At 35.0% G+C, this 15,045-nt stretch overlaps 1 protein-coding gene across 2 annotated transcripts in view; it reads right to left on the bottom strand.

Moving 5' to 3' along the window:
• col5a1 (procollagen, type V, alpha 1) overlaps window positions 1–15,045 on the bottom strand; it is a 94,507-nt gene that overhangs the window by 61,307 nt on the left and 18,155 nt on the right. For both annotated transcript variants that reach the window (XM_081390607.1, XM_081390608.1), the window contains exon 2: window positions 7,157–7,324. In XM_081390607.1, coding sequence (XP_081246733.1) covers window positions 7,157–7,324 — 168 coding nt within the window. The remainder of the gene's footprint in view (window positions 1–7,156; window positions 7,325–15,045) is intronic.

Genomic DNA, 15,045 nt, shown 5'->3' with positions numbered 1-15,045 from the left:
GCACATCTTTGGGAAACTCTGTAACAGTCTCAGTCTATGTGTATGTCTGTGCTGATAAGAATCTTGGATCTACTGGGAGGGAGTAGAGAGAGAGAGAGAGAGAGAGAGAGAGAGAGAGAGAGAGAGAGAGAGAGAGAGAGAGAGAGAGAGAGAGAGAGAGAGAGAGAGAGAGAGAGAGAGATGGAGAGAGTAATGAGGAAAACATCTGTTCCCTAAGAGACATTTTATTACTCTAATTCATCTAGCAGAGAGAGGTGGAGAGAACAAACAGAGAGAGAGAGAATAACCAGTGCAAACAGAGAGAAAAATATATGAGCAACATTCTTAAAGCAACAGCTCACTGAAGAGGAAAATTCTGTCGTCGTTTACGCACCATCATGTCACTCCAAAGTACCATTTCTTTCTTGTGACAAACGTAAAACGAGACATCCATACAATTAAAGTGAATGGTGACTAGAGATGTCAAGCTTCAAAAATGCCAGTAAAGCATCATCAATATATGATTTGTGCATTATATTCGTCTGAAGAAAGTTTGGGGTCAGAAACATTTTCTTGAGGATGAACTGAATTCATCAAAAGTGAAAGTTAAGTCATTTAAATTTTACAAAAGATTTCTATTTAAAATAGAGTTTTGTTTTTTTACTTTCTATTCATTAAAGAATCCTGAAAAAAAGGATTCTGAACATTGATAATATTAGGAAATGTTTCTTGAGCAGCAAATCATCATATTAGATTGATTTCTGAAGGATCATGTGACACTGAAGACTGGAGTAATGATGCTGAAAATTCAGCTTTGATCACAGGAATAAATTACATTTTAAAATATATTCAAATAGAAAACAGTTCTTTTAAATTGTAATATTATTTCACAATATTAGTGTTTTTACTGTATTTTTGATCAAATAAATGCAGTCTTGGTGAATATAAATTTCTTATTTCAAAAACATAAAAAATGTATATGCCAACACTTTGAATGGTATTGTGTATTTAAAGGAAAACTCCGACTTTTTGGGACTTTAGCTTATTCACAGTATCCCCCAGAGTTAGATAAGTCCATACATACCTTTTTCATTTCTGTGCGTTCTGTAAGTGTTATTTGACGCACCCACCGCTAGCCTAGCTTAGCACAAAGACTGGATGTAAATGGATAATGGTAGCATACTAATCCCAATAAGTGACAAAATAATGCAAACATTTTCCTATTTACATGTTGTGATCTGTATAGTCACAGCGTGTACAAATAACAAGGCTATATGAGACAGAGACCATTTTTAATCGTATAAATACTGGGAACTATATTCTCACTAGGCGTAGGAGCACAGCTAAATCAACAACAGGGCGTCTCGTGTGCTGCGCTAATCACTCCGCCCAAGTAGCCACTCCGCCCAAGTAGCTGTGCTCCTACGCCTAGTGAGAATATAGTTCCCAGTATTTATACGATTAAAAATGGTCTCTGTCTCATATAGCCTTGTTATTTGTACACGCTGTGACTATACAGATCACAACATGTAAATAGGAAAATGTTTGCATTATTTTGTCACTTATTGGGATTAGTATGCTACCATTATCCATTTACATCCAGTCTTTGTGCTAAGCTAGGCTAGCGGTGGGTGCGTCAAATAACACTTACAGAACGCACAGAAATGAAAAGGGTATGTATGGACTTATCTAATTCTGGGGGATACTGTGAATAAGCTAAAGTTCCAAAAAGTCAGAGTGTTCCTTTAAGACCAAAATGTAATGTTATTTGCTCTCGCATCTCATTTGTCATCACTGCCATCAAATCTGATAACATATTTGAATCTGAACCTGACAGCAAACAAGACTTGAAAGTTTTATGGTACTTCATTTCGAGTAAACGATGACAGAATTTTCGTTTTTGGTGAACTATCCCTTTAAGACTTTAAGTCAAGTCAGACTTAAAAAAAAACAAAGAAAGAGAAGGAAAAAATTGTGAAATTAAACAGTCTCTTTCTAAAATGAGAAAAACAGACATGCACACACACACACACACACACGACATGTGCCAAACAGATGCCCGCCGCCAAACCTCTGGGAAAATCTGGGCTGGTCAGACAGGAAGTGAGTTTTCCAGTCGTCCAACAGACAAAGCATTCATACATCTGTGCAGTAAACACACCTGATGATTGGTCCTGTGTTCAGTGTGTTTATGCCATTGTGTGGAAAAGCTTTAATCAACTGCACCGGTTCAGAGTCATTACTGGACTTCATAAAATTTATAATGGTTTGGAGAGAACATGTTACTATAACCCCGCCTCAAAGACTTCAGACAGCTTTTCTGGAATCCCATCTCCATGTCTAACTCCTCCTTTTTCTTCTTTGTTTATGTCTGGAGATATTTTGTGAGTCTTCAGTCAGTTGAGAGTCATTCTACTCAAGTCACACCATTACAACCCTTAAAAGAAAGTTCCAAAACTGGGTTTCCGTAGTGATGCCATAGAAGAACCATTTTTGGTTCTTCAAAGAACCTTTCAGTGAACAGTTCTTTAAAGAACCATTTTTTGTGCTTAATTTCACACACTGTGTATATAAACGTCATGAAATGACGGGATGGCACCAACCACCAGACAAAACCCAAGATATTTAACATCTGACTGAAATGGAAATTTCAGCGTTTCTGTAAAAACAAGCTGTGCTGAGAGAACCGTCACTGAAAACAACCTTAATTCAAATAACAGTCAATGAGCAAACAGAGAACATTAAATATATTCTAGATTGCTTTAAAAAAATCTAGACATATTCTAGATTGTATAAGAGATATTCATTACTTTATTGCTCAGTAAGAGACACTATGGGATTCAAAAGTGATATTCCAGATCACTTTACGGCTTTAAAAAGAAAGATTTCAAAAGGATTTTTTTTATTTTTTACAGTGATGACACAGAGATATAGACATAGTTCCCCAAAGAACCTTTCAGTCAACAGTCCATAACAGAATTAACTTAGCATTTTAATCATATGAATATCCTTTTCCACTGTAAAGAAATGGTTCTTCTATGGCATCGTTGTGAAAGCCCCGTTTATTTTTAAGTGTGAGTTCTAGATTGTTACTATTTCACACCTTCTTGCTTTGTAAGAATTTTTGCATCTTCTAGAATGCTAAACCTCTTTGTAAGATTTACTATAGATCCCTTTAGTGTTTTGCAACACACATTCTATCTAGATCATGTAACAGCTTTCCAAGAGATTCTATATTGCTTCAAAGCTTTATGAGATATTCTAGATCTTTTGCAGATGTTAGACAGATTTTCAAAACCACTGGCTCTAAATTTTAGATCACTTACCGGCTTCAAATTACATATTTTAGAATGTTTTATTATTCCATACTCGACATCTTGCTGCTTTTGTAGATTAAGAACTGTTCTATCATGCTAAACTACTTTGTAGAGATAGTATAGATCCCTGCAGTGCTTCTAACCAGTGTGTGTGTACACGCACACACACACATATATATATATTAAACTCTTGATCCTAAATAAACATTTTTGACTGAAAATCTGTGAATGTGTGTCATTTAAGCCCCTATAATATATTATTGTGGGTATTGGAAGGCATTCATTTTGTGTTTCAGTGGTTTGAGCTATTTTCTGGGAAACTGAACTTCATTAGCCTACATATATATTTTTTTACTTGACAAGTCAAACTTGTCTGGCGCGGAACAACTTAAATTAAATTTACATTTATTAAATAATCAAATTCAAATTTGATTTGGGGCAGCCACAGTTATAACCTGATATAAAATCAATGGACGTCCATGCAATGTCCTCCTCACTAACATAGTAAAATAAACAATTCAGCTTATTTCATGAGGTTTGTTACATGTTCACACAAGTGTCATGGTACAAGCTGTCACACACACACACACAACACAACAAGAGATGCTCTGTGGTTTTATCCTGGTTTCCTGTGTGTGTGTGTGTGTGTGTGTGTGTGTGTGTGTGTGTGTGTGTGTGTGTGTGTGTGTGTGTGTGTGTGTGTGTGTGTGTGTGTGTGTGTGTGTGTGTGTGTGTGTGTGTGTGTGTGTGTGTGTGTGTGTGTGTGTGTGTGTGCGTGCGTGCATGTGTTTTAAAGACAGATACAAAGGTCAAAGGGCAAGAGTCAAGGGCCATCACTCTGGAGACGAGGTCTGCCTGTCACCAGGGCAATATGAAACAAAAGCAGAGTTCAGAGAGGACGCCATATCTACGGTCTCGTCATCTCTCTCTTCCCCAAGAATTAAGTCTTTATGCAGACGACCTAAAGGAATGCTGGAGTCACATTACTGCACACTTCAAACCCTTCACTGACTACCTGAACTGAGTTCAAGATTCGATTTTATAGATCATCCTACTGGTCATACCAATAAACAAGGCTGAAAAGTAATTAAAGTAGATTTAGTTACTAGCCTATGGTTTGCTGGTCTTTAAACTGGTCTCCCAACCTGGCCAAGCTGACAAGTGCCCAAAACCCCTCTAAAACCAGACTAGGTTGGGAGACCGACTAAAGCTATTCAAATCAGCTTTGATACATATTCCGTTAAGGTCTGAAATACATAATACATAGTACATTTAAATTCTGGAAGAGCCATCTCTGAATGTAGCGTTTTGACCCGGCTCTGTTTTTCATCAGATCTGTCGAGAGGTTTGACTTTCCACCATGTTTACAAACCATCTCCCGACCTCCAGTGACCTACGACCCCTCTCTGTTACCATAAAGACACGGCACAAAAGGGAGACAATGGCCTTAGGGGTATGGATGAGGAGGAGGAAAGAGACAAGAGAAGGAGGAGTTATGAAAAATAGGCACATTTTGGCAATTTTTGGCCACATTTTGGTGTGTGTGTGTGTGTGTGTGTGTGTGTGTGTGTGTGTGTGTGTGTGTGTGTGTGTGTGTGTGTGTGTGTGTGTGTGTGTGCATGTGTGTGTATAAAGTAAATCCTGAGCATCTGAGTGAAAAGTGTACAGAGAGAAAGAACAGATGCATTGTATTTGGAGCGATAGATGATTCATTTCTTCCATGTGCTTTCACTCTGCCTGTACGTTCCTCAAGCAGTCAGGAGTGTGTGTTTACTTAGATGTACTTAAGGGACCAAATCATCCCCAGAAGTGAGTTAAATCTGACAAAACCTCCCTTCTGGGGACATCTGGGGACATCCTCAAAGGTAAAATGAATCATAAATGAAGAGATGTGTTTTTTTAGAGGCAACAGAAATCAATGACAAATTCCCATTAAATCATATGTGTAAAGCTATCTTATGCAATCAAAAACCGCAAGATGAATCATCTAAAGTCCAAATTTTTGCTTTTTTAAGCAGAAAAAAAATATATATTAGTAAATTTTAATAAAATAAAATAAAAAATAAAAAATAGAAGAATAAAATAAAATAAAATAAAATAAAATAAAATAAAATAAAATAAAATAAAATAAAATAAAATAAAATAAAATAAAATAAAATAAAATAAAATAAAATACATTTACCTTCCTGGGTTATATTTTGTTTATTTTTAGATAAAATTATGTAAAATAAAATAAATTTACATTTTACATTTGCTGTTTTTATTTTATTCTATTTATATAGTAAAACATAAAATTCAATACTGTAAAACAAATAAATAATGATTTATCTTTACCTTAAAATTAATAAAAAAAACATAATTGATGAATAAATATACTTCTCCAAAAAGAAAACTATGCTATGGTGCATTAGATTTTAGAAAAGAAAAAAAAAAGCTATCTTAGTAGGCAGTAGTATGTGCTATATGTGTATGATATGTTTTAAATAAGCCTTTGCATCTGAAACAAACTTATGAAGCTTAAGAGAATGCTGTCCATGTAGGCAGCTCATAGAGTCTGGAACACAGCCACTGCAAGCTGAAGTAAGTGACTCAGTTTGATTTAGCCTCATCTAGTTTAGTCTCATTATGCTGGTATTGCATCTCTCTCCTCATCTGCCTCGTCTCTCCCTCCTTCCATCAAATTCTTGAGATTTTCAGAGTTCCTGCCAAAAGCAGAGTTTAGGGCACGGTGACTTTCCGGCCCTTTGTGTAGAGGCGAGTTGCTCAGACACACACTTACACACACACACATAGACGGATCTGAGAACGACACGTACAGTAAGGCCCAAAATATATTTAATTACACAATTTTTTAGTTACGTAAGCTTGATTTCACATGTCACCGTCTTCCGAAATGTGTCTGAATGCAATTCATAAGAAAACACAAGAACATCTGTGTTTTCAAGAATGGATATTAGCATGTAAGGTACAGTGGTTTCCAAAAGTCTGAGACCACTAGTAAAAATGTTAAGTAACACTTTAGTTTAGGGTCCAATTCTCACTATTAACTAGTTACTTAATAGCATGCATATAACTAGGATATTAGCTGTTTATTAGTACTTATAAAGCACATATTAATGTCTTATTCTGCATGACCATATTCTACATCCCTTAATCCTACCTAATACCTAAACTTAACTAACGTAACCTTACTAACTATTAATAAGCAGTAATTAGGAGATAAATGAGGCAAAAGTCAGAGTTAATAGTTAGTTAGTAGTGAGAATTGGACCCTAATCTAAAGTGTGACCAAATGTTGCTATTTTGCATCAGTTAATAATAAATAAAAAAAATTAGTTTATGAAAAGTGAAAAGTTTAAATGAAATTGAATAAATGTGAATTTCATAGACTCTAAGCAATACATATAATAAATAAATAAAAATAAATAAATAAATAAATAAAATAAAATAAAATCTTACAGGGTTTTATTATTTATTATGTTTTAAATCGCAGGTTAAAATGAAAAAGAAGATGTCCATGTGGCCTCAGACTTTTGGCCCCATTGTACATGCAACAGGGCTGTTCTTTGGGGTTTTTTGCGCCTCTGTACTTGCATAGCATTTTTTTCTGGCTCAAGAGTGAGAAATGCAGTCACATTAACAGAATGCAGAGGAATTGCATCATCTCTCTCAATTGTCTAAATACATTATACAGTGTGTCTATACGGAGGATGTGAAGTTGAAAGAAAGAGTTTCTGAATATTTAGGGCAGAGTGTCTGTGTCCTCTGAAAAGACGTCGGCAGCCCAAACACACACTGGAAAGGATGAAGAAAAGTAAACAGGTGCACCTGTGTGTTTTTATGTGTGCTCAGGTACTCACAGGGGTAGAGTTGTTTCGTAGGAGCGCTAAGCTGTGCATCTTTTGTGACTCTGTAGGCGACATCAGGCCCTTTTGAGGACTTCCTGTGTGTGCACAAGCCTGTAGTTTTCGTTACACCCTCTGGCAAACTGTGAAAATCTAAAATCTTTAGGAGATCGGCTGGCTCAGCTGCAAAAAAAAGGAGAGACACAGAGACACAAAATTAGTTTAGCCATTTCAAGTCACATATAAAGATCAGCAACTTTGTATTATATTATATTATATTATATTATATTATATTATATTATATTATATTATATTATATTATATTATATTATATTATATTATATTATATTATATTATATTATATTATATTGATATATTTTATCATTAAACAATTCAGCACCATCAAATCTATATGTGATTTGTGTTAAAATAAAAACTGATGACCTGCTACATTTTCCAAAAAGTGCATTACACAAACAGAGCATTTTAATAATGTTATTTTTGTATTTTTATCTTTCATTGTTATACATTATTTGATTGGGCAGCAAAAATTAAGGCATCTGTAAATTACATTAGAATTGCAAAATCACCTTGAAAGTATGGCTATGGACATGAGAGAATTTGCGTATGTCTAATACAACATTAGTAAATGTATATATGAAGAGTTCAGATGCAAAAAGCCTCTAAGTGCCATCTGAAATTTTCTTCTAGAATGAACATTTTTATCAAGATCGTATATTAAAGTTCAGTAATTTCACTTAAATGACAATTAATAGGTATTTTTCATTGGCATTTAGGTGAAATTACTGAACTTAAATATACAAGCTTGATAAAAATGATCATTCTAGAAGAAAATTTCAGATGGCACTTAGAGGGGTTTGCATCTGAACTCTTCATATGTTTACATGATAACCTGATGACTTCTTTTTACACAAGGATCTCTTGTACTAACCGATTATGGAAACTATTTTCTTTAAATGTTACATTTTGAAAGAATTCCCATGTAAATACCCATGAAGCTGTTTGTTACTGTCTTAGTTCTGAAAAGTTATATAAAAATAAAGTAAAAATATATATATTTGCAAAATAACCGACTTTCTTGAACTAAACATGCAAAATACTGAGGTCATGTGACAACGCAGCATACCACCACATGACAACAACACAGGATACTACCATTTTAATCATGCAAGTATGCATTCTGAAAATAGTATGCATTATACATTGCATAGTATGCAATTAGGCAATAAGCAGCACACTTATATTTGTGCCCATAAAACCGCAATGAGAACGACCATGAGAACGACCCAACACAGAACAACAAACCCAGCCAAGTGTTGAATGTCTTTAGAGGTCGTCTGACCATATGAACACTGGACACACTGTCTACAAAGTTGCAGACACACAACCTTTCCACTCTAGGGGAGATATCGAGTGAAGACCACACACAGTTCCTACGTCTGCTTTGTGACAGGCTTTAAATGCACATATGCACACACATTTGTGGTAAAGTGTTTGTGTGTGTTTAGGTGATCAACTTGAGGAACAATTTCATTGTCTGCAAATCACCTCCAGCTGCCGCTTGTTAAAATCACTCGAGGAACACACACACACACACACATCCCAGGTCATTATTTTAAGCACGTCTTATTTACATTGAAGACAGTGTTTATCCATGACCTCTTGGTGTGATTCTGATCAGGTCAGTCTGATTTAGTCTAGAAGACAGCGCTGAGATGCTTCAGAGCGTTTACATTTTTCCTTTAGGTATTTATATGAAAGTCCGTCTGTTCATTTCACTGCCGCTCGCAAAGAGAAACTAAAAAGAATATTTGAAAAGTGCGCATCTTTAAAGCTGAAGTGTGGCATTTTTTTTCATTAAGTCATCATGAAACCAAATTTGACACTCTTCGCTTTGTTAATACACGTTTTTGTTCTAATTCTGAATGATGCACATTGCTCCAAAGCAAAAATGTTTGTTTTCATAATCTTTCTTTCATCAAAATGCAACATCTTTCTTATCCTCAGAAATGCAGCCCGACAGATATTTAGTCATCGTTTCAGCAAACTCTCATTTGTATGGCTTTTTGTAACACCCACTTTTAACAGTCCAATGGTCAAAGTCAAGCTCCGCCCTTTATATTTTTTTGAGTCTGGTGTGGGGCGATCCATTTCTCTGACCAGTTAACTTAATTTTTTACTTATTGACATAATAAGTACAAAAAAAATAATCTTTCTGACTTAATGGTCAATAAAAATCACTAATAAAAAAATATGTTTTTGTTAATATTATAATGTTTAAAAGAATATAGTGTATATATTCATTTTGTTAAAATAAACAAATATTAACAGTTAAAAAAATATGTAGAATATTTTTTTTTGTATTATAGCATTCCTGTAGCTCAAACAGTAGAGCATGACAGTAACAACACTGAGATCATGGATTCAATTCCCAGGAACTGCGTAAGCTTCGTAAAATATGTCCCTTGAATGCAAGAGAATAGCCAAAGTGCATAAAGGGTAAATGTTACGTAAATGAATTAATGAAAGTGTAAAAATACTGAACATTGTGACTATGCTCTAAACACATGAAACTGATCTAAATAGGAATATTACAAACCTAATTCACATTTGTCAAATGCACACATAATATAATACTCGTCCAAAGACTTTAACTTCAGATCATTTGATTTTAGTCCAGATTAATTCACACCAATTGTAAATCTGCTTAGTTTGGCACATGGCAAAGCTCGTGTTATTGACTTTGGCAAGCGGCTGATACGAACATAAAAGTAATATCATCAGACAAGATCATGTGTACACACACACAAACACATTTTCCCTGCCTGAGGAATTTGATAGCATTCATCATCATGAACGGGACACTGTAATCAGAGCTGCACTTGTACTAAAATGACACAGCCACTATAATTCAACTGATTACACTATAATGAGATTGTCCTGAGCACCTGTGGGAACTGCTGAGACAGACAGAGGCGTCAGAGATGCGAATCGGTGAACCACGCTGAGGTTCTCTGGTTAGCCAAAGCTATTTGGCAGTCCCTGTCAAAGTATAGCAATGAGGTTTGCTAAGGTAAAACGCATCTCTATGGTTAAAGGATATAAGTGCTTCAAGGGCTTCCCCAAAATTAGCTGGTTTATATTTATAGGTCTTAAAATGACATGCTTTACCAGCTCGATGATAACGTGGTGTCAGTCAACAACATCCTAATTTAGACTTAGCAGATTGCATATCGTTAACATAGCCAGCTGTGGGAAATAAAAGCACGCCTGAACTTTACATTTGCGGAAGATACTCTGTAAAATGCATGATCGCATACTAAGTCACAGCAGGTGTTTTGATATGCATAAATGGTAATAGTCGCAGATATGAAGGTTTGTCGCACATCTACTGCACATAGAAGACCAAACGCTTCGCTATAGCGTGTGTGTAATGAACTATCTCTCATGTAAACAGGCCGCTGCTAGAATCAACATTTAGCTCGGCACTGGGGGAGAAAACATGAGCGCTTGCAGGCAGAGCTAATATTTACCTCAGTAAGCATTAGCTAAGGGTCAAACTTTCACAAAAGTATATATATGTTTTCTTAAGGATGTTTAGGGAAAAGCTGTAAATGGAGGCGATGTGATACAGCTGTTTTTCCACACAAGACCCACAGCAGGGAATCAAGGCCTGCAAACACAGTGTGACCCACTAACCCACTTACAGAAGTTCAGCATTAAAAACTCAACACTCCTAAAAATAAAGCTCATCTTTATAATTCTTTGTAGTGCATTTGTGGTGTATGGTTCTCTAAAGATTACTCAGATCAGTTTTTGGTAGGGAAGATTTTTTTATGTTTTTGAATTAAGTCTTCTGCTCACTCAACAATTTGTTAGAGCAAAAATGCAGTAAAAATAGAAATATTATTACATTACATTACAAAATATGAAATATTATTACAATTTAAAATAACTGTTTTCTATTTGAATATATTTTAAAATGTCATTTATTCCTGTGACGCAAAGCTGAATTTTCAGCATCATTACTCCAGTCTTCAGTGTCACATGATCCTTTAGCATTCAGTGCTGATTTGCTGCTCAAAAACGTTTCTTATTATTATTATTATCCATGTTGAAAACAGTTGCTGTTTAATATTTTTGTGGAAACCATGATACATATTTTTCAGGATTCTTTAATGAATAGAAAGTTTCAAATAACAGCGCTTATTTGAAATAGAAATTATTAACATCATTACTGTGAATTTTAATAAATTGAATGCATCCCTGCAAAATAAAAGTATCAATTATTTTCCTGACCCCAAACTAGAGTAAATAATATAAATATGTATATAATAACATACACACAAATACTTTTAGGTTTTAATTAGAACCTTTATCTTCAAAAATTAATTCTTAGAGACACAAATCACTAGAACAAACTAAAAAGATTAATTAATTTAGTTCTAATTCTGATTGGATGCTCAAAGCTGTGGTAAATTCTACATTAATGAACCAAATTGCAATAAACATCCTACAGATACAGAACAGAACTGAACTATATTACTGTACCTGGTAGAAAACAATTATTATGATCATTATAAATACATTTAAAAATGTACTGTAACATTGGGGACTTTTATTTCTGTTGCCGCAATTTAAAAAAGCAAAAAGCCACTAGAATCAGAGTGCATTACAGCGTTTTAGGTCTAAAAACACAACTTACTATGGTAAAAAATAATAATAATAAATAAATAAGTCATTGTAGCATGCTGTCTCAGGTGGCTTCTTGATTTAATCCACCAGATCAATAGGATTATGTGCGTATATATGGTGTTCTCAGTGCAGTGTTATGTGTCAGCTGTGTGTACTCAGTTCCCGTTCAGGTGGATATACATATTTAAGCCGTAAGTGAATTTGATGTTTTACAACATACTTTACAGCTCTGGTAAAGTGGAATCTATCAACATCCTGTAAAATGTCATGTTTAATATCACCCACACATACAGAACCTGCTCAGGTGAAGCACTCGGGTTCACCTTACAGTCAACCGCACAGTGTGTGTGTGTTTACACTCTTAAAGAGGCGTCCCTGAGGAACAGAAACATCACCTGTTGAGATTTACTCAGTCACCGCAATATTTCCCTCTGCAAACACCCACAGACCACAGCTCAGGTGTGTGTAAACATTCCCATTCACAACTTATTAGGAGGAAGAATTGTGTTCCTAAACATCGACTGCCACACACACATTTCCTGAGATGATTATAATTAGATGAAAATGTCTGCAATTAAAATACACAGGAAATAAGAATAAATCAAATGAACATAATGACTAATCTCTCCATCTCTGAGCATTAAACGTGTTGGGTTTCAGTGCCAACTTTTAATTACATATCGACAGCAAAACAGATGCCAGACGCACACACACAGTTCAAAACATAAACACATCAAAACAACCACATCCAAACCGCACAACACACAAAATCATACTGCTTAACTTACTGCACAACACACACACACACACACACACACACACACACACACACACACACACAACTACTCCTGTTCTCAGAGATCTGGCACTATTTTGGAAAGCTGCCCGAGATTATAAATGTTAAAAGCTAAAAATGTAGAGATCAAAATGTCATTGTTCAAATAAAAGTGTGATTAAGTAAGCACTGGTTTTGAAAAACCTTTGCGTCAACATGCATACCCATTAAACAAAAAATATGGTCGAAGTTTGCTAAAGTTCCCATTAAGTTATGAAAAGTCATATACGAATGTTCTCAGAATGTTCAAAATGTCCAGATTTTTAAATGTTTTAAAACGTTTTTTCTTGGTTATGTGAACGTTCTCTGATAAACATTCAGAAAAGCATTCAATAAATGATGTAGAAATAACAATTTTGTGCTAATGTTTCAAGTAATTAAAGACCAGATAACGTTCTATTAATGTTACTGGAAGAAAGTTTGTTCATAACCTTGAGAGATCCTTGCCAGAAGTTCTGAGAACATTCTCTTTTAGCTGGGTATACTTGAACTCAAAAACAGCACAGCTCAGCTGAACTCTTTACCACCAAACACCCCAGATCAGTTTATAACAGGCCAAAACTTGACTGTTTGATCACATTATAAATGTTTAAGCTTCTCAAAATCTCATTAAACCAAATCACACTGAATTAAGGAGCTTTACAGTGACGCTAATACTAGATTTGAACTTCCTGAAGGAAATAACACTGCTTTCAGAGCAGAGGAATAATGTGAATATTTCAGGCAAGTCTACATTTTATTTTATTTTTAGTTTGTATCAATGATATGTCACTGCCATGACACTCATCACATTCACGTTGTCAGCATACAGGTTAAAAAAACCTGTAAGACATTCCACAAATTACAATTCTATAAGCAAATAAATGCAAGAATGAAGACCAATCACATTTCAGTTTTTAAATACACTACCTTTCAAAAGTTTGGGGTCAGTAAGAGTTTGTCTTTTTGAAAGAAGTCTCCTCTGCTCATCCAGGCTGCATTTATTTGAGCAAAAATACAGTCAAAAAAGGAAATATTATGAAATTTAAAATGTAAATTATTCCTGTGATCAAATCTGAATTTTACTCTGGTTTTCATTCAGAGTCACATGATCCTTCAGAAATCATTCTAATATGCTGATTCACTGCTCAAGAAACATTTCTGATTATTATCAATGTTTAAAACAGTTGTGCTTCATATTTTTGTGATAACTGTGATACATTTTTATTCAGGATTCTTTGTTCAAAACTTATTTGCTGAATAAAAGTATTAGAACTTGCTGATTAAAAGTAATAATTCCTTTCAAACTTACTTACCGACCCCAAACTTTTAAATGGTAATGTATGAATATTAATATTATATACAGATTCTGAACAGTGAACATGGCCTATGGGAGATTTTAATCTCCAAGCATTAATCTTATAAAACAATAAATAATAGAAAGCACATGTAAGGTTGAAATTATTAATGAAGTTTAAATTCATTTCTACCTTAAAGTTGCCATGTGTAATTTCTGTCCCACTAAAACTCTTCAGTGGTTAACCTCTCGCTAAGCACGGGTAATTAACGACAAACTGATCACATGATGACCTGGATCTTCATCACAGCATCATGAGAATCAAACAAATGTTCAATATTCAGCACAGAATCAAGTTTGCTTTCAGCAGAGGGCTCTGAGCTTCAGCTTTGTTGGGGTCACTGAGGTCATTCTGTATAAAATGAATCATCGTTTTTGTCCTCCACTTGAGCATGACATGCAAAAACTTCCAATATGCATGCAGGGGAAACAGTTTGGACCTTGTGAACACACAATCATGTGGCAGAGAAACTAGCAAACACACACACACACACACAGGAAGGTGAATGGAGGAGACACAGGAAGACTATTGGCAAGATTAATTCTCTCTCTTTCTCTCTATTCCCATCATGAGATAGTGACCAGACTGACTAAGTATTTTTAATCGCAAAACAACAGGAAATGGACTAGATAAGAGAATGACATACACATATTTATTTGGCAGACATAAAACATCCAAGTTCATGCATTTCTATTTTTACTGAATCCCATGAGCACCTTAAGCACCATAATCACAAAGACACATTGAATACCCTTAAAACACCCTAAAAAGTGAATGAACTCCCTGGCAACCACTCACAACTGTTTGCATATAATATACAGTACATGTTAATTATTAGGGATGTCCCCGAAGCCTAATTCCGAATTCGGAAAGGCACGGAAAATGAGTAACGTATTCTACGGAGGCCCTAAAGTGACATAGTTAGGCTAGCTGCGGGAGTCGTGTACATCAGATTTCATTTATCATGTGAAGATAGTAAGGAGAGATGACTGACAGGACGATGGCAACAGATCCTG

This window comes from Scardinius erythrophthalmus (assembly GCF_964197995.2).
Source record: "Scardinius erythrophthalmus genome assembly, chromosome: 17".
Taxonomy (NCBI): Eukaryota; Metazoa; Chordata; class Actinopteri; order Cypriniformes; family Leuciscidae; genus Scardinius; species Scardinius erythrophthalmus.
Note: the sequence above shows the minus strand (reverse complement) of the source record. Positions and strands in the feature narration are given on the sequence as shown.